Source organism: Oncorhynchus nerka, linkage group LG1 (genome assembly GCF_034236695.1).
Source record: "Oncorhynchus nerka isolate Pitt River linkage group LG1, Oner_Uvic_2.0, whole genome shotgun sequence".
Taxonomy (NCBI): domain Eukaryota; kingdom Metazoa; phylum Chordata; class Actinopteri; order Salmoniformes; family Salmonidae; genus Oncorhynchus; species Oncorhynchus nerka.
This window is the reverse complement of record NC_088396.1, coordinates 52411020-52438728: the sequence shown is the minus strand read 5'-3', so window position 1 is coordinate 52438728 and position 27709 is coordinate 52411020. Positions and strand designations below refer to the sequence as shown.

The following is a 27709-nucleotide window of genomic DNA, read 5'->3' as shown; positions in this document are numbered from 1 at the left end:
ATTATTATATTATATACAGTATATTATTATATTATATACAGTATATTATTATATTATACATTCAGTATATTATTATATTATATACCGTATATTATTATATTATATACTGTATATTATTATATTATATTCAGTATATTATTATATTATATACAGTATATTATTATATTATATACAGTATATTATTATATTATATACTGTATATTATATTCAGTATATTATTATATTATATACAGTATATTAGTATATTATTATATTATATTCAGTATATTATTATATTATATACAGAATATTATTATATTATATACAGTATATTATTATATTATATACTGTATATTATTATATTATATTCAGTATATTATTATATTATATACAGAATATTATTATATTATATACAGTATATTATTATATTATATTCAGTATATTATTATATTATATACTGTATATTATTATATTATATTCAGTATATTATTATATTATATACAGTATATTATTATATTATATATAGTATATTATTATATTATATTCAGTATATTATTATATTATATTCAGTATATTGTTAATTATATACAGTATATTATTATATTATATACAGTATATGATTATATTATATACAGTATATTAGTATATTATTATATTATATTCAGTATATTATTATATACAGTATATTAGTATATTATATTCAGTATATTATTATATTATATTCAGTATATGATTATATTATATACAGTATATTATTATATTATATACAGTATATGATTATATTATATACAGTATATTAGTATATTATTATATTATATTCAGTATATTATTATATTATATACAGTATATTAGTATATTATATTCAGTATATTATTATATTATATTCAGTATATTATTATATTATATACAGTATATTAGTATATTATTATATTATATTCAGTATATTATTATATTATATACAGTATATTATTATATTATATTCAGTATATTATTATATTATATTCAGTATATTATTATATTATATACAGTATATTATTATATTATATACAGTATATTAGTATATTATTATATTATATTCAGTATATTATTATATTATATACAGTATATTATTATATTATATACAGTATATTAGTATATTATATTCAGTATATTATTATATTATATTCAGTATATGATTATATTATATACAGTATATTATTATATTATATACAGTATATGATTATATTATATACAGTATATTAGTATATTATTATATTATATTCAGTATATTATTATATTATATTCAGTATATTATTATATTATATACAGTATATTAGTATATTATTATATTATATTCAGTATATTATTATATTATATTCAGTATATTATTATATTATATACAGTATATTATTATATTATATACAGTATATTAGTATATTATTATATTATATTCAGTATATTGTTATGTATTTGCTGTGATTTGAGGTGTTTAAAAAGTGAGTCAGAACGTTTGAAAAAAATAAGTATTTATTGATATATTGTAATGTAAAGAAGAAGAAGAAGAAGAAGAAGAAGAAGAAGAAGACTTAAATAATCACATCAAGGTAGACGGGTCAGAGATACACAGGCAGTCAGGCTTGGCTGAGAGATATAGAGACAGGTCAGAGATACACAGGCAGTCAGGCTTGGCTGAGAGATATAGAGACAGGTCAGAGATACACAGGCAGTCAGGCTTGGCTGAGAGATATAGAGACAGGTCAGAGATACACAGGCAGTCAGGCTTGGCTGAGAGATATAGAGACAGGTCAGAGATACACAGGCAGTCAGGCTTGGCTGAGAGATATAGAGACAGGTCAGAGATACACAGGCAGTCAGGCTTGGCTGAGAGATATAGAGACAGGTCAGAGATACACAGGCAGTCAGGCTTGGCTGAGAGATATAGAGACGGGTCAGAGATACACAGGCAGTCAGGCTTGGCTGAGAGATATAGAGACGGGTCAGAGATACACAGGCAGTCAGGCTTGGCTGAGAGATATAGAGACAGGTCAGAGATACACAGGCAGTCAGGCTTGGCTGAGAGATATAGAGACAGGTCAGAGATACACAGGCAGTCAGGCTTGGCTGAGAGATATAGAGACAGGTCAGAGATACACAGGCAGTCAGGCTTGGCTGAGAGATATAGAGACGGGTCAGAGATACACAGGCAGTCAGGCTTGGCTGAGAGATATAGAGACAGGTCAGAGATACACAGGCAGTCAGGCTTGGCTGAGAGATATAGAGACGGGTCAGAGATACACAGGCAGTCAGGCTTGGCTGAGAGATATAGAGACGGGTCAGAGATACACAGGCAGTCAGGCTTGGCTGAGAGATATAGAGACAGGTCAGAGATACACAGGCAGTCAGGCTTGGCTGAGAGATATAGAGACAGGTCAGAGATACACAGGCAGTCAGGCTTGGCTGAGAGATATAGAGACGGGTCAGAGATACACAGGCAGTCAGGCTTGGCTGAGAGATATAGAGACATGTCAGAGATACACAGGCAGTCAGGCTTGGCTGAGAGATATAGAGACAGGTCAGAGATACACAGGCAGTCAGGCTTGGCTGAGAGATATAGAGACAGGTCAGAGATACACAGGCAGTCAGGCTTGGCTGAGAGATATAGAGACAGGTCAGAGATACACAGGCAGTCAGGCTTGGCTGAGAGATATAGAGACAGGTCAGGGACAGACAGACAGCATGAAGGAGGAGATGGGAGAGTCAAAAGGAGAGAGAGTCAAAGAAAGAAAGAGACAAGCGGAAAGCTATACTGTACAGAGCTGGGTGGGTTGGGAGAGGGAGGTTGCATAATAAGATGACATTTTCTATAGCTGAGTTAACCTAGTTATGCTATTCCTTTAAATGACGAACATTTGAGCTTATATCTTATGACAGTTATTCCTTTTTAATGATGAACAGTCAAGGGAGAGCTTAAGGAGAGAGAGAGAAGAGACATAGGGATAAAGAGAGAGGTGCTGGAGAGGAAGGAGAGAGAGATGATGTGTGAGAGAGAGAGAGAGAGAGAGAGAGAGAGAGAGAGAGAGAGAGAGAGAGAGAGAGAGAGAGGGAGGTAGTGAGAGAGTGGGATAGAGAGAGACAGAAAGAAAGAGAAAGAGTGAGCGAGAGAGATAAAGAGAGAGAAAGATAGAAAGAGAGAGAGAGAGAGAGAGAGAGAGAGAGAGGGAGAGAAAGATAGAGTAAGATAGAAAGATGGAAAGAGAGAAAAAGAGAGAGAAAGATAGAGAGATAGAGAGAGAGAGAGCGAACGAGCGGAGAGACAGAGAGAGACAGAGAGAGAGAGAGAGAGAGAGAGAGAGAAGAAAAAGAAGAAAGAGAAGCAGACTTTATCCTTTAATCTGTCCCAAATGGTACCCTGTCCCTTACATAGTGCACTACTATTGACCCGGGCCCTACGGAATAGGATGTCATTAGGGACAGGGAGAAAGTATCTATATTCATTTGTGAATGTTCTCCTGTACTCCTGAACTCCCAGCCCACTGTCTTCCTCTACCACAAGGATCCACCATCAGATTACAATCTGGGTGAAAAGTACTGTGAAAACAGCCTCCTCCTCTTCAGCTCGTCTGGCTAAAACCAGGTTATTTATTTTGTGCATTACGTGGAGGAGGATTTTTTTAAATCACAGTCTTTTTCTTGCTCTAACAAAGACGAAAAACATACAGTTTTCTCCCTTCTCTTGGTTTCGTCTCCATCACACAACAGATCGGGAAGTAACACGCGTGGTGAGATGACAGCTGTTATGTTATAAACCAACAGTAATTAACTGAGATGGGTCGCTCTGAATCGAGACGTTAATAGCATGCGGTTATTAACGTGAATAAGACAAGCTCAACATGGTGTTTGCGGTGTTAAGATGAACTGAACGTCATTCTGATGGACAATACGCATTACATTCTACATGACATTATCTCTACGGTCTTACCAAAGAAGGTTGTGTTTAGCTTTCCACGTGGTACAGACGTCAGTGCAACGTATAGTTTTGATTTACATTTGTTTGAGTTGTTAACTGACCTGACTTCAACGTGAAATCAACAAAAAATCCCACCGTGGATTTTGGTCAAAAGTTAGGTTGAAAGAAAATCACAAAATTCAGTTTTCCACGTTGATTCATCATCACATATCGTTTTTTTTTTTTCTTCTTAGAAATGACATGGAAACAATGTTAATTCAACCAGTTTTTTGCCCAGTGGACTAGCGCTCTTGTAAATCTTACCAAAGAAGCAGTATATGATACCGAAGAGGCAGCACATGGAGCAGGCCACAGAGGGAACGATCTCATAACGACGCTCTATCTCCTCGTCACAGCTGAGGATCCTCTCTGGGCTCCCGGGGTCATGTGGTGGAGGGGCCAGTTTGAAAGCCAGCAGCTGGGGCCAGGATGCAGATGTCATGGTGACTAGCGTGGGGTGGGGTGTGGGGGGGTCAGGGGCTGTATAGGTGGGCCGGGACAGGGAGGATCAGGGCACGATGTTACCCATCCAAAATGATCCACCTGAGAGAGAGAGAGAGAGAGAGAGAGAGAGAGAGAGAGATAGAGAGAGGGAGAGAGCGAGAGAGATATAGAGAGAGAGAGAGAGAGAGAGAGGGAGAGATAGAGGGAGAGATAGAGAGGGAGAGAGAGAGGGAGAGAGAGAGGGTGAGAGAGAGAGGGAGATAGAGAGAGAGGGAGAGAGAGAGAGGGAGATAGAGAGAGAGGGAGAGAGAGAGAGAGATAGAGAGAGGGAGATAGAGAGAGAGAGAGAGAAAAGAGAGAAAAGAGAGAAAGAGACAGCATTATTGATTGTTTGTTAATTCATTAGTGAGGGTTGAGGCACCATGCCAAGACAGACAGCCTCTCTCACAATATGGCATCATTAATGTCTGAGGCCTGAAACAGACACAGACGAAGGAGGCCTTCCATCCCTCTCCTTCCACTGCACCAATTGCTATTTTGCTCTGAACCTAGATCTCTGGATAAAGAGGAGCTTAATATTGTCTCAAATCAAAGACTGAACAACTACGTACCAAAATACTCCTCTCATACAAATCACCAAACGTCAAGCCCAGAATGCACTGCGTACCAAAATACTCCTCTCATACAAATCACCAAACGTCAAGCCCAGAATGCACTACGTACCAAAATACTCCTCTCATACAAATCACCAAACGTCAAGCCCAGAATGCACTACGTACCAAAATACTCCTCTCATACAAATCACAAAACGTCAAGCCCAGAATGCACTGCGTACCAAAATACTCCTCTCATACAAATCACCAAACGTCAAGCCCAGAATGCACTACGTACCAAAATACTCCTCTCATACAAATCACAAAACGTCAAGCCCAGAATGCACTGCGTACCAAAATACTCCTCTCATACAAATCACCAAACGTCAAGCCCAGAATGCACTGCGTACCAAAATACTCCTCTCATACAAATCACCAAACGTCAAGCCCAGAATGCACTACGTACCAAAATACTCCTCTCATACAAATCACCAAACGTCAAGCCCAGAATGCACTGCGTACCAAAATACTCCTCTCATACAAATCACCAAACGTCAAGCCCAGAATGCACTACGTATGTAAATACCCTCTCATACAAATCACCAAACGTCAAGCCCAAATGCACTATTCCAAAATACTCTCTCATACAAATCACCAAACGTCAAGCCCAGAATGCACTACGTACCAAAATACTCCTCTCATACAAATCACCAAACGTCAAGCCCAGAATGCACTACGTACCAAAATACTCCTCTCATACAAATCACCAAACGTCAAGCCCAGAATGCACTGCGTACCAAAATACTCCTCCCATACTCTCTGAGAAGCCATACAAATCACAAAACGTCAAGCCCAGAACGCATGCATGTGCTGTATGTACAAACCATTTTGTCCTCCTAACTATTCACGTCTCTACACACAATTTATATCTCGATATCTACCAGTGTGTCCCAATCTAGCCCTCTTCCTGGCCCTAATGGCACCCTACACCCTAGTCCCTATATAGTGCACTACCTTAGATGAGAGCCCTGGTCAAAAATAGCGCACTGTATAGGGGATGGGGTGCCATTAGGGACAACGCTCAAAGCTCTCATTTCTCCTCTCTGATTCAATCTTGCAGGTCAGTGCACCTGTCATGTAGCAACATGTGTGACACAACTCAGCATTTAGCCTGTCACAGAAATCTACAGACAGGAAATATACAATGACGATGATCCCCCCAGGCACCTCCTCCTCCTCCCCTCCATCTCTAACTTATCTTCCTCCCTCTCCTCCTCCCTTCCTCTCTTCCTTCCTCTCATCCTTCCTCTATCTTCCTCTCTTCCTTCCTCTCAACCTCACTCTTAAACTCCCTCTCAACCTCCCTCTCTTGCTTCCTACCTCTCTTCATCCCGCTCTTCCTATCTCCCTTCCTCTCCTCCTTTCTCTCTTCCTTCCTCTCATCCTCTCTTCCCTCCTCTCTTCCTCTCCTCCTCCCTATCTTCCTCTCCTCCTCCCTATCTTCCTCCTATCCTCCTATGTCTATTCCTCTCCTCCTCCCTCTCCTCTTCTTCTCTTCCTCTCATCCTTCCTCCTTTCCTCTCTTCAACCACCACTAACTACCACCACTACCACTACCACTACCACCACTACCACTACCATTACCACCACTACTACTACCACTACCACCACTACTACTACCACTACCACTACTACCACCACTATTACTACCACTACTACTACTACCACTACCACTACTACTACTACCACTACTACTACTACCACTACCACTACCACTACCTCCACTACTACTACTACCACTACTACTACCACCACTACTACTACTACCACTATTACTACTACTACTACTACTACCACTACCACTACTACTACCACTACTACTACCACCACTACTACTACCATTAACTACCACTACTACCACCACTAGTACTACCACTAACTACCACTACTACTACTACTACCACTAACTACCACTACTACTACCACCACCACTACTACTACCACTACTACTACCACCACTACTACTACCACTAACTACCACTACTACCACCACTACTACTACCACTAACTACCACTACTACTACCACCACTACCATTACCACCACTAACTACCACTACTACTTCTAAAGAGTAAAACATTTTTTTTTGGGGGGGGGGATGAGCAAGTTGAAGTGACTAAACTGTTTGGAGTTACCCTGGATTGTAAACTGTCATGTTCAAAACGTATTGATACAACAGTAGATAAGATGGGGAGAAGACTGTCTATAATAAAGCGCTACTCTGCCTTCTTAACAACAAGTGGCGGTGTACGCACCTAAAAGTTGGAGTCGATCCGTCAACCCAATCCCAAAGAAGATTTTTAACCTTCATTTAACCAGGTAGGCCAGTTGAGAACAAGTTCTCATTTACAACTGTGACCTGGCCAAGATAAAGCAAAGCAGTACGACACATACAACAACACAGAGTTACACATAAACAAACGTACAGTCAATAACACAATAGAAAAAAAAGTCTATATACAGTGTGTGCAAATGGCTTGAGGAGGTAAGGCAATAAAAAGGCCATGATAGCGAAGTAATTACAATTTAGCTGATGATGATGTGCAAGATGATGACTTGCAAAAGAGCAAAAAAGTAAATTAAACAATATAGGGATGAGGTAGGTAGATTGGGTGGGCTATTTACAGATGGACTATGTACAGCTGCAGCGATCGGTTAGCTGATCATATAGCTGATGTTTAAAGTTAGTGAGGGAGATAAATAGTCTCCAACTTCAGCAGTCATTGGCAGCAAAGAATTGGAAGGATAGGCAGCTAAAAGAGGTGTTGGCTTTTTGGGATGACCAGTGAGATATACCTGCTGCTACGGATGGGTGTTGTTATCATGACCAGTGAGCTGAGATAAGGTGGAGATTTAGCTAGCAAATACTTATAGATGACCTGGAGCCAGTGGGTCTGGCGATGAATATGTAGCGAGGGCCAGCCAACGAGAACATACAGGTCGCAGTATATGGGGCTTTGGTGACAAAACGGATGGCACTGTGATACTTTGCATCCAGTTTACTGAGTAGAGTGTTGGAGGCTATTTTGTAAATGACATCGCCGAAGTCGAGGATCGGTAGGATAGTCAGCTTTACGAGTGTATGTTTGACGGCGTGAGTGAAGGATGCATTGTTGCGAAAAAGGAAGCCGATTCCAGATTTAATTTTGGATTGGAGATGTTTAATATGAGTCTGGAAGGAGAGTTTACAGTCTAGTCAGACACCTAGGTATTTGTAGTTGTTCACATATTCTAAGTCAGAACCGTCCAGGGTAGTGATGCTAGACGGGCGGGCAGGTGTGGGCAGCAATGTTGAAAAGCATTTAGTTTTACTAGCGTTTAAGAGTAGTTGGAGGCCACGGAAGGAGTGTTGTATGGCATTGAAGCTCGTTTGGAGTTTTGTTAACACAGTGTCCAAAGAAGGGCCAGATGTATACAGAATGGTGTTGTCTGCATAGAGGTGGATCAGGGAATCACCAGCCGCAAGAGTGACATTGTTGATATACACAGAGAAAATAGTCGACCCGAGATTTGAACCCTGTGGCACCCCCATAGAGACTGCCAGAGGTCCGGACAACAGGCCCTCCGATTTGACACACTGAACTCTATCTGAGAAGTAGTTGGTGAACCAGGCGAGGCATTCCTTTGAGAAACCAAGGCTGTTCTGCCGATAAGAATATGGTGATTGACAGGTCGATGAATACGGCTGCACAGTAATGTCTCTTATCGATGGCGGTTACGATATCGTTCAGTACCTTGAGCGTGGCTGAGGTGCACCAGTGACCAGCTCAGAAACCGGATTGCACAGCGGAGAAGGTACGGTGGGATTCATAATGGTCAGTGATCTGTTTATTAACTTGGCTTTCGAAGACTTAAGAAAAGCAGGGCAGGATGGATATAGGTCTGTAACAGTTTGGGTCTAGCGTGTCTCCCCCTTTGAAGAGGGGGATGACCGTGGCAGCTTTCCAATCTTTAGGGATCTCAGACGATACAAAAGAGAGGTTGAACAGACTGGTAATAGGGGTTGCAACAATGGCAGTGGATAATTATAGAAAGAGAGGGTCCAGATTGTCTAGCCAGCTGATTTATACGGGTCCAGGTTTTGCCACTCTTTCAGAACATCTGCTATCTGGATTTGGGTGAAGGAGAAGCTGGAGAGGCTTGGGCAAGTAGCTGCGGGGGTGTGTGGAGCTGTTGGCCAGGGTTTGAGGTAGCCAGGAGGAAAGCATGCCCAGCTGTATAGAAATGCTTCTCGATTATCGTGGATTTATCGGTGGTGACAGTGTTACCTAGCCTCAGTGCAGTGGGCAGATGGGAGGAAGTGCTCTTATTCTCCATGGACTTTACAGCGTGCCAAACCTTTTGGAGTTAGAGCTACAGGATGCAAATTTCTGTTTGAAAAAGCTAGCCTTTGCTTTCCTAACTGACTGCGTGTATTGGTTCTTGACTTCCCTGAACAGTTGCACATCGCGGGGACTATTCGATGCTAGTGCAGTCCGCCACGGGACGTTTTTGTGCTGGTCGAGGGCAGTCAGGTCTGGACTGAACCAAGGGCTATATCTGTTCTTAGTTCTACATTATTTTAAATGGGCATGCTTATTTAAGATGGTGAGGAAATTACTTTTAACCTGTTAGTACTCTAGGGGCAGTATTTCATTTTTGGATAAAAAGACGTGCCCGTTTTAAGCGCAATATTTTGTCACGAAAAGATGCTTGAATATGCTTGGAATTTATAGTTTTGGAAAGAAGAGACTCTTACGTATCCAGAACTGCAAAGATTTTCACTGTGAGTCCCTTAGAACAAATGCTTCGGGCAAAACCAAGATGTATGACCGACCAGGAAATGAACAGGATTTTTGAGGCTACGTTTTCCATGATCGCCTTATATGGCTGTGAATGCGACAGGAATCAACGGACACTTTATCTTGTTTCCCCAAGATCTCTGCAGCATTGTGACGTATTTGTAGGCAAATCATTGGAAGATTGACCATAAGAGACTACAATTGCCAAGTGTCCCTCTTGGTGTCTGCGTGGCATTTGGTGTGCAAAAGTCAGCTCCCAGTGTTTTTCCATTCGAATCAGACAACAAAGCAGGCTTCAAGGACGGTGCTTTCAATGGAGAGATATATGAGAAACCACCTTCAGGATTGATTCAAACAACGTTTTCCATGTTTCAGTCGATAATATGGAGTTAATTCGGAAAAAAGTTTGACGTGTAGGTGACTGAATTTTCGGTTAGTTTCGGTAGCCAAATGCATAGTAACAAAAGGGAACGATGTGTCCTACACAAGAATCTTTCAGGAAAAACTGGACATCTGCTATGTAACTGAGAGTCTCCTCATTGAAACATCTGAAGTTCTTCAAAGGTAAATTATTTTATTTGATTCCTTGGCTGGTTTTTGTGAATATGTTGCGTGCTAAATGCTAACGCTAAATGCTAAGCTAGCTATCACCACTCTTACACAAATTATTGATTTTCTCTGGTTCTAAAGCATATTTTGAAAATCTGAGACGACAGGATTGTTAAGAAAAGGATAAGCTTGAGAGCAGGCATATTTATTTCATTTCATTTGCGATTTTTAGAAATCGCTAACGTTGCGTTATGGTAATGAGCTTGAGGCTGTAGTTACGCTACCGCATACGGGTTTGGGCGGACTATGAGGTTAAAGAACGACCAGGCATCCTCAACTGATGGGATGAGGTCAATATCCTTCCAGGATACCTGGGCCAGGTCGATTAGAAAGGCCTGCTCGCAGAAGTGTTTTAGGGAGCGTTTGACAGTGATGAGGGGTGGTCGTTTGACCGCGGACCCATAGCGGATGCAGGCAATGAGGCAGTGATCGCTGAGATCCTGATTGAAAACAGCAGAGGTGTATTTGGAGGGTAAGTTGATCAGGATAATATCTATTAGGGTGCCCATGTTTACAAATTTAGGGTTGTACCTGGTGGGTTCCTTGATCATTTGTGTGAGATTGAGTGCGTCTAGCTTAGATTGTAGGACTGCCGGGGTGTTAAGCATATCCCAATTTAGGTCACCTAACAGAACGAACTCTGAAGATAGATGTGGGGGAGGCAATCAATTCACATATGGTGTCCAGGGCACAGCTGGGAGCTGACAATGACTAACACCTGCCTCTGATTGAGAACCATATTTAGGTAGCCTGTTTGGTGTTGGGTTTTGTGGGTGATAGTTCCTGTCTCTGTGTTTGCACCAGATAGGGCTGTTTTGGTTTTTCATGTTTCTTGTTTTGTTAGTTTGTTCATGTGTAGTTGCTTTATTAAAGAACCATGAATAGTAACCACGCTGCGTATTGGTCCGCCTCTCCATCAACTCAAGAAAACCATTACAGAATCACCCACCAACACACAGTGAAACCCAGGCTACCTAAGTATGATTCTCAATCAGAGACAACTAATGACACCCGCCTCTGATTGAGAACCATACTAGGCCGAAACATAGAAATACCCAAATCTGCCCACCCCAACTCACACCCTGACCATACTAAAGAATGACAAAACAAAGGAAATAAAGGTCAGAATGTGACAATGACACTGAGGACATTTTTGTTCGGAAACACTGACAGACAGGGAACGTTTTGGTCTTATAGTCTTTATTTATTACTTAACTAGGCAAGTCAGTTAAAAACAAATTCCTATTTTCAATGACTGCCTAGGGGAAGAACAACAGATTTGCACCTTGGGGATTTGATCTTGCAACCTTTCGGATACTAGTCCAACATTCTAACCACTAGGCTATGCTGCCTCCCAGGGGTGCATGTGACATGGCAGGAAATGTTTTTGAAACAATTACTGCTTCACATACAAGCCAGTGAACTCTATGTGTTACAGCTGGATGAGTCAACAGACGTGGCGGGCCTGACACAGCTTTCTATTTTTCCTTTATTTAACTAGGCAAGTCAGTTAAGAACAAATGATTGCCTACTACAAAACAGTGGGTTAACTGCCTTGTTCAGGGGCAGAACAACACATGTTTACCTTGTCATCTCAGGGATTCGATCCAGCAACCTTTCAGTTACTGGCCCAATGCTTTAAACACTAGGCTCTACCTGTCGCTCCTTGAATATGTCCGTTACGGTTATGGGGGGTCAATTAAGGAAGAGATCCTCTTCTGGAAACCAGGACAACAGGAGAGGATATTTTTTAAAGTACTGGACAGCTTTGTGACATCAAATGGACTTTGGTAGTCAGGATGTGTTGGTATCTGTACTGATGGCGTAAAAGCCATGACAGGGAGACATAGTGGAGTGGTAGCAAGCAGTTGCTCCCGACGCCACTTGGGTACACTGCAGCATCCACCGAGAGGCTCTTGGGTTCACTGCAGCATTCACCGAGAGGCTCTTGGGTACACTGCAGCATCCACCGAGAGGCTCTTGGGTACACTTCAGCATTCACCGAGAGGCTCTTGGGTACACTGCAGCATCCACCGAGAGGGTCTTGGGTACACTGCAGCATTCACAGAGAGGCTCTTGGGTACACTGCAGCATCCACCGAGAGGCTCTTGGGTACACTGCAGCATCCACCGAGAGGCTCTTGGGTACACTGCAACATTCACCGAGAGGGTCTTGGCTACACTGCAGCATCCACCGAGAGGCTCTTGGGTACACTGCAGCATCCACCGAGAGGCTCTTGGGTACACTGCAGCATCCACCGAGAGGGTCTTGGGTACACTGCAGCATTCACCAAGAGGCTCTTGGGTACACTGCATCATCCACCGAGAGGCTCTTGGGTACACTGCAGCATCCACAGAGAGGCTCTTGGGTACACTGCAGCATCCACAGAGAGGCTCTTGGGTACACTGCAACATTCACCGAGAGGGTCTTGGCTACACTGCAGCATCCACCGAGAGGCTCTTGGGTACAGCATCCACCGAGGGTCTTGGGTACACTGCAGCATCCACCGAGAGGCTCTTGGGTACACTGCAGCATCCACGGAGAGGCTCTTGGGTACACTGCAGCATCCACCGAGAGGCTCTTGGGTACACTGCAGCATCCACCGAGAGGCTCTTGCTGTCAAAGGAATGACTGACAGCTTGAAAGACGTTTTGGACACTACGGTGAAAATGGTTAACTTTGTTAAAGTATGGACCCTGAACTCTAGTGTATTTTCTGCGTTATGATATGGGCAGCGACCATATAATGCTTTTACAATATACAGAAGTGCTTATTGGTTATCAAGGGGCAAAGTATTGACACGTTATTTTGAATTGAGAGACGAGCTTAACGTTTTCTTTACTGACAATAATTTTCACTTGTCTGACCGCTTGCATGATGCCAAGTTTCTCACACGACTGGCCTATCTGGGTGATGTTATTTGTCGCCTGAGTGATCTGAATCTAGGATTACAGGAACTATATTCAATGTGGGGAACAAAATTGAGGCTATGATTAAGAAGTTGGAGCTCCTCTCTGTCTGTATTAACAAGGACAACACACAGGTCTTTCTATCGTTGTATGATTTGTTGTGTGCAAATGAACTCAAGCTTACGGACAATGTCAAATGTGATATAGCGGAGCACCTGAGTGAGTTTGGTGCGCAATTACGCAGGTACTTTCCCGAAACGGACGACACAAACAACTGGATTCGTTATCCCTTTCATGCCCTGCCTCCAGTCCACTTACCGATATCTGAACAAGAGAGCCTCATCAAAATTGCAACAAGCGGTTCTGTGAAAATTGAATTTAACCAGAAGCCACTGACAGATTTCTGGATTGGGCTGCGCTCAGAGTATCCTGCCTTGGCAAATTGAGCTGTTAACCTGTTCAACCTATGGGGGCGCTATGTCATTATTGGATAAAAAGACGTGCCCGTTTTAAACGCAATATTTTGTCACGAAAAGATGCTCGACTATGCATGGAATTGACAGCCTTGGAAAGACAAAACTCTGACGTCTCCAAAACTGCAAAGATATTATCTGTGAGTGCCCCAGAACTAATGCAACAGGCGAAACCAAGATGAAGTTTCATACAGGAAATGCCCCAGATTCTGAAGGCGCTGTGTTCCAATGTCTCCTTATATGGCTGTGAATACGCCAGGAATGAGGCTGCGGTTTCTGTCTATTCCCCGAGGTGTCTGCAGCATTGTGACGTGTTTGTAGGCATATCATTGGAAGATTGACCATAAGAGACTACATTTACCTGGTGTCCCGCCCGGTGTCCTGTGTGCGTAATCTGTAGGTCCATGCGCGTTCCATTTCTTCAGAAGAGAAAGTAAAATGCCACGATGGATTTTATCGTCGATAGATATGTGAAAAACACCTTGAGGTTTGATTCTAAACATTGGTTTGCCATGTTTCTGTCGATATTATGGAGTTAATTTGGAAAAAAGTTTGTGTTTTAATGACTTAATATATATATTTTTTTTTTCCCTCCCCAAATGTGATGAACAAAACGGAGCGATTAGTCGACACAAATAATATTTTTTGTAAAAACTGAACTTTTGCTATCTAACAGTCTCCTCATTGAAAACATCTGAAGTTCTTCAAAGGTAAATTATTTTATTTGAATTATTTTCTGTTTCTGGTGTTTGTGGAAAATGTTGCATGCTGAATGCTAACGCTAAATGCTACGTTAGCCATCAATACTGTTACACAAATGCTTGTTTTGCAATGGTTGAGAAGCATATTTTGAAAATCTGAGATGACAGTGTTGTTAACAAAAGGCTAAGCTTGAGAGCAAATAGATTAATTTAATTTAATTTGCGATTTTCATGAATAGTTAACGTTGTGTTATGCTAATGAGCTTGCGGATATATTTACACAATCCTGGATACAGGTTTTTTTTCGTAGCTAAACGTGACGCAGAAAATGTAGCGATTTGTCCTAAACAAATAATCTTTCAGGAAAAACTGAACATTTGCTATCTGAGAGTCTCCTCATTGAAAACATCTGAAGTTCTTCAAAAGTAAATGATTTTATTTGAATGCTTTTCTGGTTTTTGTGGAAAATGTTTCATGCTGAATGCTAACGCTAAATGCTACGTTAGCCATCAATACTGTTACACAAATGCTTGTTTTGCAATGGTTGAGAAGCATATTTTGAAAATCTGAGATGACAGTGTTGTTAACAAAAGGCTAAGCTTGAGAGCAAATAGATTAATTTAATTTAATTTGCGATTTTCATGAATAGTTAACGTTGCGTTATGGTAATGAGCTTGAGGCTGTATTCACGATCCCGGATCCGGGATGGCTCGACGCAAGAAGTTAAGACTGATGCCCTTTGCATCCACATATCTACGTGAGAGTGGCTTCTCGGCCCTCACTAGCATGAAAACGAAATACAGGCACAGACTGTGTGTGGAAAACGATTTAAGACTCAGACTCTCCAATACAACCCAACATTGCAGAGTCATGTGCATCCTTTCAAACACACATCCTTCCATCTCATATTGGTCAAACAAACAGCAAACCTGGTTTAAAAAAACATAAAGCAACACCTCGCGGCACAACGCCTCTCCCCTATTTGACCTAGATAGTTGGTGTGTATGTATTGATATGTAGGCTACGTGTGCCTTTTTAAAATGTATGTAGTTCTGTCCTTGAGCTGTTCTTGTCTACTGATGTTCTGTATTATGTAATTCTGTATTATGTTTCATGTTTTGTGTGAACCCCAGGAAGAGTAGCTGCTGCTTTTGCAACAGCCAATGGGGATCCTAATAAAATACCAAAATACCACACCCTTCTCATTAACCTGTGCTGAGTTATTCAACATTTTCAATGAACAAACAAGGTTTTATACATAAGATGACTAAATAAAGACCAAAATTATTGATTGTTATTATATTCTTATTTGTGCCCTGATCCTATAGGAGCTCTTTGTCACTTCTCACGAGCCGGGTTGTGACAAAAACTCACATTCATTCTTATGTTTAATAAATGTATCGTATAGTGTGTGTGTGTGTGTGTGTGTGTGTGGCAGGCTTACAATGACAACATTTGAAAGCACGCTGACCCTGGTGCTAGAGGGGGTACGCAGCTGGAAGTAAACCTTTTGAAGGGGTTCGGGGCTATAAAGAGTTTGGGAACCACTGAGCTACTGACTAACAGCTCATTACATACAGTAAAGAAGACAGGGATGAAACATCAAACAGAGTCAGAAGAAACACTAAGTCATCTAACAAGCCTGCAGTGTCTGACTCCCACAGCTCTCATCACAGTTCAGTGCCCTGCGTTTGATGACACATTTGCGAAGTAGATTCATTTCAGAGGAACACAGACTCTCTCCTCACAGAGAGGAATATAATTTACGTCTCTAAGAGGGGGACGTAATTTTGGTCTTTAAGGGGGGCACGGTTATAAAACAGAGGCCATGAAAGGGATTCCCTCCATAGGCCCCTGATAGCCTGTTCTCAAATATGTGCTGTCTTGACAGCTACAGTCATTCACTATATAACACAAACAGATCGGCAACCAGGCTAGATCTTAATGCTTTCCACTAAAGCTCATCAAATAGCAAACGAGCACACAGTATAATAATCTTCTGTTAAAATGTCTGATAGGTGGTGAAAACAGGTGTGGCTTCCCTCTGAACTTTGATACTTCTGTCGGTCCAGCACCACTACTCTGGGCGGTTCATATAGAGACATATGGAGTCATCACTACTCTGGACGGTTCATATATATGGAGTCATATAGAGACATATGGAGACATATGGTGTCATTTAGAGACATACGGTGTCATCACTACTCTGGGCGGTTCATATAGAGACATATGGAGTCATATAGAGACATACGGTGTCATCACTACTCTGGGCGGTTCATATAGAGACATATGGAGTCATATAGAGACATACGGTGTCATCACTACTCTGGGCAGTTCATATAGAGACATATGGGGTCATTTAGAGACATATGGAGTCATATAGAGACATATGGAGTCATTTAGAGACATATGGAGTCATATAGAGACATATGGAGTCATATAGAGACATACGGTGTCATCACTACTCTGGGCAGTTCTGACTTAGAATATGTGGACAACTACAAATACCTAGGTGTCTGGTTAGACTGTAAACTCTCCTTCCAGACTCACATTTAAGCATCTCCAATCCAAAATTAAATCTAGAATAGGCTTCCTATTTCGCAAACAAAAGCATCCTTCACTCATGCCGCCAAACATACCCTTGTAAAACGGACTATCCTGCCGATCCTTGATTTCGGTGATGCCATTTACAAAATAGCCTCCAACACTCTACTCAGCAAACTGTATGCAGTCTATCACAGTGCCATCTGTTTTGTCACCAAGGCCCCATATACTACCCACCACTGCGACCTGTATGCTCTCGTCGGCTGGCACTCGCTTGATAATCGTCGCCAAAATCACTGGCTCCAGGTCATCTATAAGTCTTTGCTAGGTAAAGCTCCGCCTTACCTCAGCTCACTGGTCACCATAGCAACACCCACCCATAGCACGGGCTCCAGCAGGTATAGTTAAAATCAAATCAAATGTATTTATATAGCTGATATCTCAAAGTGCTGTACAGAAACCCAGCCTAAAACCCCAAACAGCAAGCAATGCAGGTGTAGGAGCACGGTGGCTAGGAAAAACTCCCTAGAAAGGCCAAAACCTAGGAAGAAACCTAGAGAGGAACCAGGCTATGAGGGGTGGCCAGTCCTCTTCTGGCTGTGCCGGGTGGAGATTATAACAGAACATGGCCAAGATGTTCAAATGTTCATAAATGACCAGCATGGTCAAATAATAATAATCACAGTAGTTGTCGAGGGTGCAGCAAGTCAGCACCTCAGGAGTAAATGTCAGTTGGCTTTTCATAGCCGATCATTAAGAGTATCTCTACCACTCCTGCAGTCTCTAGAGAGTTGAAAACAGCAGGTCTGGCACAGGTAGCACGTATTTCACTGGTCATTCCCAAAGCCAATTCCTCCTTTGGCCGCCTTTCCTGCCAGTTCTCTGCTGCCAATGACTGGAACGAATTGCAAAAATCACTGAAGCTGGAGACTCATATCTCCCTCACTAACTTTAAGCACCAGCTGTCAGAGCAGCTCACAGATCACTGCACCTGAACATAGCCCATCTGTAAATAGCCCATCCAACTACCTCATCCCCATACTGTTATTTTTTATAGCATTTTTTTTGCTCCTTTGCAGCACAGTATATCTTTATCATTCTTATTATTACTTATTATTCTGTATACCTCTGGGCCTTCTTTGGACACTGTGTTAATCAACCCTCCAGGCAAGCTTCAATGCCATACAACTCTCCTTTCGTGGCCTCCAATTGCTCTTAAATACAAGTAAAACTAAATGCATGCTCTTCAACCGATCGCTGCCTGCACCTGCCCGCCTGTCCAACATCACTACTCTGGACGGCTCTGACTTAGAATATGTGGACAACTACAAATACTTAGGTGTCTGGTTAGACTGTAAACTCTCCTTCCAGACCCACATCTCCAATCCAAAGTTAAATCTAGAATTGGCTTCCTATTTCACAACAAAGCATCCTTCACTCATGCTGCCAAACATACCCTTGTAAAACTGACCATCCTACCAATCCTCAACTTTGGCGATGTCATTTACAAAATAGCCTCCAATACCCTACTCAACAAATTGGATGCAGTCTATCACAGTGCAATCCGTTTTGTCACCAAAGCCCCATATACTACCCACCACTGCGACTTGTACTCTCTCGTTGGCTGGCCCTCGCTTCATACTCGTCGCCAAACCCACTGGCTCCATGTCATCTACAAGACCCTGCTAGGTAAATTCCCCCTTATCTCAGCTCGCTGGTCACCATAGCATCACCCACCTGTAGCACGCGCTCCAGCAGGTATATCTCTCTGGTCACCCCCAAAACCAATTCTTTCTTTGGCCGCCTCTCCTTCCAGTTCTCTGCTGCCAATGACTGGAACGAACTACAAAAATCTCTGAAACTGGAAACACTTATCTCCCTCACTAGCTTTAAGCACCAACTGTCAGAGCAGCTCACAGATTACTGCACCTGTACATAGCCCACCTATAATTTAGCCCAAACAACTACCTCTTTCCCTACTGTATTTATTTATTTTGCTCCTTTGCACCCACATTATTTCTATCTCTACTTTGCACATTCTTCCACTGCAAATCTACCATTCCAGTGTTTTACTTGATATATTGTATTTACTTTGCCACCATGGCCTTTTTTTTGCCTTTACCTCCCTTATCTCACCTCATTTGCTCACATTGTATATAGACTTGTTTCTACTGTATTATTAACTGTATGTTTGTTTTACTCCATGTGTAACTCTGTGTCGTTGTATGTGTCGAACTGCTTTGCTTTATCTTGGCCAGGTCGCAATTGTCAATGAGAACTTGTTCTCAACTGGCCTACCTGGTTAAATAAAGGTGAAATAAATACATAAAAAATACTTGCACATTCATCTTCTGCACATCTATCACTCCAGTGTTTATTTGCTAAATTGTAATTATTTCGCCACTATGGCCTATTTATTTCCTTACCTCCCTTATCCTACCTCATTAGCACATGCTGTATATATACTTTTTCTACTGTATTATTGACTGTACGTTTGTTTATTCCATGTGTAACTCTGTGCTGTTTTCTGTTTGTTTATTCCATGTGTAACTCTGTGCTGTTGTCTGTTTGTTTATTCCATGTGTAACTCTGTGCTGTTGTCTGTTTGTTTATTCCATGTGTAACTCTGTGCTGTTGTCTGTTTGTTTATTCCATGTGTAACTCTGTGCTGTTGTCTGTTTGTTTATTCCATGTGTAACTCTGTGCTGTTGTCTGTTTGTTTATTCCATGTGTAACTCTGTGCTGTTGTCTGTTTGTTTATTCCATGTGTAACTCTGTGCTGTTGTCTGTTTGTTTATTCCATGTGTAACTCTGTGTTGTTGTCTGTTTGTTTATTCCATGTGTAACTCTGTGCTGTTGTCTGTTTGTTTATTCCATGTGTGTTGTTTGTGTCGCACTGCTTTGCTTTATCTTGGCCAGGTCGCAGTTGTAATTGAGAACTTGATTAAACTAGATTAAACCTGGTTAAAGAATGTGTTTTATTTTAAATACACTTCCTGGGCTGTTCCTGCATGATACTTCCTGGATATTCATAGTGCACATGAACACTTGCCAGAATCATGAGGTATAAGTACATTTTAATTCAAAGTGTTTTTTGTTTAGTCCTCCTCTTTAGCCTTCATTAGTTTGATAGATTTCTGTAACTTATTTATCAATCACATCTGGGTTGTTTTTCTATTCCTAATGTGTTTGGTCCATCAACTCAACTATATAAAAACATTACTTTATGTTTTGTTTGGTAAAAATAGTAAATCACCAACCTTGGTTTTATACCTGTTCAGACAACACCCTCCACGGGGCAGTAAATCACCAACCTTGGTTTTATACCTGTTCATACAACACCCTCCAGGGGGCAGTAAATCACCAACCTTGTCTTTATACCTGTTCAGACAACACCCCCTGCAAAAAAGGTGTTAGGTGAACAATAGGTAAGTAAAGAAATAAAAACAACAGTAAAAAGACAGGCTATATACAGTAGAGAGGCTATAAAAGTAGAGAGGCTATATACAGTAGAGAGGCTATTTACAGTAGCGAGGCTATATACAGTAGAGAGGCTATATACAGTAGAGAGGCTATATACAGTAGACAGGCTATATACAGTAGAGAGGCTATATACAGTAGCGAGGCTATATACAGTAGAGGGGCTATATACAGTAGAGGGGCTATATACAGTAGAGAGGCTATATACAGTAGAGAGGCTATATACAGTAGAGGTTATATACAGTAGAGAGGCTATATACAGTAGAGAGGCTTTATACAGTAGAGAGGCTATAAACCGTAGTGAGGCTACATACAGACACCGGTTAGTCAGGCCGATTGAGGTAGTATGTACATGTAGATATGGTTAAAGTGACTATGCATATGATTGACAACAGTGTGTATTACCTGGGTGAATATTTGTTTAGACACACTGTGGCTGAAAATCATCCTGAGACAACATGCGATTCACAGTCCAACGTTATGAAACATAGTTGTTTGGAAAAGGACCTCCGCAAGACAGAATGTTGAATACAATTACATTTGAACTGACTTTACTGGTTGTCTTGGTGGTTGGTCCTTATGGAAGAGAGAGGACGAGGATCGGGAAGGGGAGAGAGGAGAGGAGAGGACAGGAGAGGACGAGGAGAGGGAAGGGGAGGTAGGATGTTTGGCCCTGTCCGGGGGTGTCCTCGGGTGGGGCCACAGTGTCTCCTGACCCCTCCTGTCTCAGCCTCCAGTATTTATGCTGCAGTAGTTTATGTGTCAGGGGGCTAGGGTCAGTTTGTTATATCTGGAGTACTTCTCCTGTCCTATTCGGTGTCCTGTGTGAATTTAATTCTCTCTTTCTTTCTCTCTCTCTCTCGGAGGACCTGAGCCCTAGGACCATGCCTCAGGACTACCTGAAATGATGACTCCTTGCTGTCCCCAGTCCACCTGGCCGTGCTGCTGCTCCAGTTTCAACTGTTCTGCCTTATTATTATTGGACCATGCTGGTAATTTATGAACATTTGAACATCTTGGCCATGTTCTGTTATAATCTCCACCCGGCACAGCCAGAAGAGGACTGGCCACCCCTCATAGCCTGGTTCCTCTCTGTCCTTTCTAGGGAGTTTTTCCTAGCCACCGTGCTTCTACACCTGCATTGCTTGCTGTTTGGGGTTTTAGGCTGGGTTTCTGTACAGCACTATGAGATATCAGCTGATGTACGAAGGGCTATATAAATAAATGTGATTTGATTTAGGAGAGGAGAGGAGAGGAGAGGAGAGGAGAGGAGAGGAGGAGGAGAGGAGAGGAGAGGAGAGGAGAGGAGGAGGCCATTGGACTTTTCAAATCGCTGGCCGTGTGGTCAGATTTCTTTCACCTGAAGCTGTGCTGCCAGGTCTCACAGGGTCATAATGACCAGACAGTACCTAGACAGTACCCAGACAGTACCCAGACAGTACCTAGACAGTACCCAGACAGTACCCAGACAGTACCTAGACAGACCCAGACAGACACAGACAGTACCCAGACAGACCCAGACAGTACCCAGACAGTACCCAGGCAGACCCAGACAGTACCCAAACAGATCCAGACAGTACCCAGACAGACTCAATTTGTAAGTCGCTCTGGATAAGAGCGTCTGCTAAATGACTTAAATGTAAATGTAAATGTACCCAGACAGACCCCAGACAGACCCAGACAGTACCCAGACAGTACCCAGACAGTATGCAGGCAGTACCCAGACAGATCCAGACAGTACCCAGACAGACCCAGACAGTACCCAGACAGATCCAGACAGTACCCAGACAGACCCAGACAGTACCCAGACAGACTCAGACAGTACCCAGACAGTACCCAGACAGACTCAGACAGTACTCAGACAGTACTCAGACAGTACTCAGACAGTACCCAGACAGACCCAGACAGTACCCAGACAGGTGCCAAAAATGTTTCTCACACAGTAAAAAGTTGATTTCAAGCCATGAAATCCACAGTTGTTGGGGTCAGATATGTCAAATGGATTTTCAAATGATATTCACACAAATTAGTCGGGCAAATAACTGTACAAATGTCAATGTATTTTCAGTGAAATGAACAGTGAAATGAACTTGGTTAACACTTTACTATACAGAGTTCTGTATAGTTACCAAAGCTTGTTACAGTATTCAACTATTATTCTGTTTTTCCACTTCCTGTCTGTTGTCATAACAACCAAAGTGATGCTCCAGGGTGGTGGTGTTAAAACGTGATACATGAGAAGAGGACTTGGCACCATGGCAACGTCACCTGTATAGTTCCTTCCCTCGTCCCCTCTTCTCCTGTCCTCTCCTCTTCCCTCCCTCCCCCTCCTGTCCTCTCCTCTCCTCCCTCCACATCCCTCTCCTCCCTCTCCTCATCCCCTGTCCTTGTCCCCGTCCTCCCCTTCCCTCTCCTCCCTCTCCCCATCCCCTCGTCCTCTCCTCCCTCTCTTTCCCTCGTCCTCTCTTTTCCTGTCCTCCCCTCTCCTCCCTCTCCCCATCCCCTTGTCCTCTCCTCCCCTCTTCCCCTCTTCCCTCCCTCCCCCTCCTGTCCTCTCCTCTCCTCCCTCCACATCCCACTCCTTCCTCTCCTCCCTCTCCCCATCCCCTTGTCCTCTCCTCCCTCTCTTTCCCTCGTCCTCTCTTTTCCTGTCCTCCCCTCTCCTCTCCTCCCTCTCCTCGTACCCTTTCCTTTGTTGTCTCCTCTCCTCCCTCTCCTTCCCTCTCCTCATCCCCTCTCCTTCTCCTCATCCCCTCTCCTTCTCCTCATCCCCTCCTCTCCTCCCCATGTACCCGAGACAACTCGACTGGGTAAGTGTAAGCAATAGCTCACTGTCCTCACTTCAAGATTATCATAATGTAGCTCAGGATTACTGTGTACAAGATAAGCTCCATCAGACATGAAGACACACGAGTCTTAATTAATCACTGATCTGTTCATTCTACTGGAAAGATGTTAATGTAGCCGCCGTTGCATGACGACATGGATCTACTGACACTTCCTGGTTGTACAAAAGGAAACACTATCTACTCTCTGTTTCCACTTGGCAGTAAGGTGATGTAGAAACACTACCACACAACATAACCTCATGACAAGGCACTAAACACAGAGGTAGCTATGTTGTTGTGTCATCTTCCTTTCACACCACAGGGAATATATACTCTCTCTACTCCCCCCAAACCCCCCCCCCCCCAGTCAGAGTGTCAGTCCTCATGATCCATGCAGGCCAGCTGAGCCAGCAGCTGGGTCTATTAGGCATGCAGTTTCACATGAATATTTTAACATACAGACAGTCAGAGACGGGCTGAGGCCGGCATCATGCCTGGGGAGAGGATGTGAACAAAATGAGGCCATGCACGCCTGTCTGTCTCCTGAACGCAGAGTCTGCTTGCTAACACACAGAAACACAGTATCATAGTAACAGCCCAGGTGTATTGATGCATTACGTATTACAGTAAGATCCCAGGTGTATTGATGCATTATATTTTACAGTAAGATCCCAGGTGTATTGCTGCATTACGTATTACAGTAACATCCCAGGTGTATTGATGCATTACGTATTACAGTAAGATCCCAGGCGTATTGATGCTTTACGTATTACAGTAAGATCCCAGGTGTATTGATGCATTATATTTTACAGTAAGATCCCAGGTGTATTGCTGCATTACGTATTACAGTAACATCCCAGGTGTATTGATGCATTACGTATTACAGTAAGATCCCAGGTGTATTGCTGCATTATATTTTACAGTAAGATCCCAGGTGTATTGATGCATTACGTATTACAGTAAGATCCCAGGTGTATTGATGCATTACGTATTACAGTAACATCCCAGGTGTATTGATGCATTACGTATTACAGTAAGATCCCAGGTGTATTGATGCATTATATTTTACAGTAAGATCTTAGGTGTATTGATGCATTATATTTTACAGTAACATCCCAGGTGTAATGATGCATTACGTATTACAGTAACATCCCAGGTGTATTGATGCATTACGTATTACAGTATGATCCCAGGTGTATTGCTGCATTACGTATTACAGTAAGATCACAGGTGTATTGATGCATTACGTATTACAGTAAGATCCCAGGTGTGTTGATGCATTACGTATTACAGTAAGATCCCAGGCGTATTGATGCTTTACGTATTACAGTAAGATCCCAGGCGTATTGATGCTTTATATTTTACAGTAACAGCCCAGGTGTATTGATGCATTACGTATTACAGTAACATCCCAGATGTAATGATGCTTTACGTATTACAGTAAGATCCCAGGTGTATTGATGCATTATATTTTACAGTAAGATCCCAGGTGTATTGCTGCATTACGTATTACAGTAAGATCCCAGGTGTATTGATGCATTATATTTTACAGTAACATCCCAGGTGTATTGATGCATTATATTTTACAGTAAGATCCCAGGTGTATTGATGCATTATATTTTACAGTAACATCCCAGGTGTAATGATGCATTACGTATTACAGTAACATCCCAGGTGTATTGATGCTTTATATTTTACAGTAACATCCCAGGTGTATTGATGCATTATGTATTACAGTAAGATCCCAGGTGTATTGATGCATGATATATTACAGTAAGATCCCAGGCGTATTGATGCATTATATTTTACAGTAACATCCCAGGTGTATTGATGCATTATATTTTACAGTAACATCCCAGGTGTATTGATGCATTACGTATTGCAGTAAGATCCCAGATGTATTGATGCATTATATTTTACAGTAACATCCCAGGTGTATTGATGCATTATATTTTACAGTAACAGATTTGTGTTTATTGGGTATATGTTGCGTAATTTGTTAGATATTAATGAACTGCCAGAGGTTAACTTTCATTTGATGTATTCCTAAGTGTTCCAGGACCAAGGTTACAAGGTACACACACACACACACACACGCACACACACACACAGACACACACACACAGACACAGACACACACACACACACACACACACACACACACACACACACACACACACACACACACACACACACACACACACACACACACCTGTAAAGTCCACGGTTATGGAGTCATAGCAGGGATGAGCAACTGGCGGACCGCAGGCCACATGACCCCCTTTGGGTAGGCCTGCGGATCAATATATTTTAAAAAACGAGGCCCTTAAAACCAAAAGAAATAACTCACTCAGGGTCACAACTTACTGTTGACAGTTAGAATAGTAGAACGCACCAAAGGTTCTAGAATAAAAGTTAGGTTCTAAATAAACATAGGTTCTATAAATGTGGTTGTGCATCAGCAGCTTTGGTTTTGTTATGTCACTGACAGTCACTCAATTAGAGATGTTCCCTAACATTAGTTAGATTGGTAACGTAGCCTAGCCAGCTATCTACATTTGTAGTAATCATGGCTGATATCCGTCCGGGCACACAGGGCATGTGCCCAGGGGCCCTGACATCCAGGGGGCCCTGACATCCAGGGGGCCCTGACATCCAGGGGGCCCTGACATCCAGGGGGCCCTGACATCCAGGGGGCCCTGACATCCAGGGGCCCTGACATTAGTTAGATTGGTAACGTAGCCTAGCCAGCTATCTACATTTGTAGTAATCATGGCTGATATCCGTCCGGGCACACAGGGCATGTGCCCAGGGGCCCTGACATCCAGGGGGCCCTGACATCCAGGGGCCCTGACATCCAGGGGCCCTGACATCCAGGGGGCCCTGACATCCAGGGGGCCCTGACATCCAGGGGCCCTGACATTAGTTAGATTGGTAACGTAGCCTAGCCAGCTATCTACATTTGTAGTAATCATGGCTGATATCCGTCCGGGCACACAGGGCATGTGCCCAGGGGCCCTGACATCCAGGGGGCCCTGACATCCAGGGGCCCTGACATTAGTTAGATTGGTAACGTAGCCTAGCCAGCTATCTACATTTGTAGTAATCATGGCTGATATCCGTCCGGGCACACAGGGCATGTGCCCAGGGGCCCTGACATCCAGGGGCCCTGACATTAGTTAGATTGGTAACGTAGCCTAGCCAGCTATCTACATTTGTAGTAATCATGGCTGATATCCGTCCGGGCACACAGGGCATGTGCCCAGGGGCCCTGACATCCAGGGGCCCTGACATTAGTTAGATTGGTAAGGTAGCCTAGCCAGCTATCTACATTTGTAGTAATCATGGCTGATATCCGTCCGGGCACACAGGGCATGTGCCCAGGGGCCCTGACATCCAGGGGCCCTGACATCCAGGGGGCCCTGACATCCAGGGGGCCCTGACATCCAGGGGGCCCTGACATCCAGGGGCCCTGACATCCAGGGGGCCCTGACATCCAGGGGGCCCTGACATCCAGGGGCCCTGACATCCAGGGGCCCTGACATCCAGGGGGCCCTGACATCCAGGCGCCCTGACATCCAGGGGGCCCCGCATTGACTTTGTTAGTCACTCTCATTCAGATGTCATTAACCTGGCTTTCTGAGCAGAATTTAGTTTTTGAACTCAGTCGTGAGTCTCAACTTACTGTTGTTAGAATAGTAGAACACACCAAGATACTATTTATAAATGTGGTTGTGCAGTTTTCATCTTGTTATGTCACTGACAGTCACTCATGTTGACATTAGTTAGATCGGTAAGTTAGCCTAGCCAGCTATCTACATTTGTAGTAATCATGGCTGATATCCGTCTGGGCCCTGACATCCAGGGGCCCTGACATTAGTTAGATCGGTAAGTTAGCCTAGCCAGCTATCTACATTTGTAGTAATCATGGCTGATATCCGTGACCATGCTGGTCATTTATGAACATCTGAACATCTTGGCCATGTTCTGTTATAATCTCCACCCGGCACAGCCAGAAGAGGACTGGCCACCCCTCATAGCCTGGTTCCTCTCTAGGTTTCTAATCTCCACCCGGCACAGCCAGAAGAGGACTGGCCACCCCTCATAGCCTGGTTCCTCTCTAGGTTTCTAATCTCCACCCGGCACAGCCAGAAGAGGACTGGCCACCCCACATAACCTGGTTCCTCTCTAGGTTTCTAATCTCCACCCGGCACAGCCAGAAGAGGACTGGCCACCCCTCATAGCCTGGTTCCTCTCTAGGTTTCTTCCTAGGTTCTGACCTTTCTAGGGAGTTTTTCCTAGCCACTGTGCATCTACACCTGCA

General features: G+C 42.8%; 1 protein-coding gene across 1 annotated transcript in view; it reads right to left on the bottom strand.

Annotated features, from left to right (window-relative positions):
• Positions 1-27709, bottom strand: part of tmem198a (transmembrane protein 198a) — a 95030-nt gene that overhangs the window by 46634 nt on the left and 20687 nt on the right. Inside the window, exon 2 of the mRNA XM_065022835.1 lies at positions 4229-4507. Within this exon, the coding sequence (XP_064878907.1) occupies positions 4229-4406 (178 nt within the window). The 5' untranslated portion in view covers positions 4407-4507. The remainder of the gene's footprint in view (positions 1-4228; positions 4508-27709) is intronic.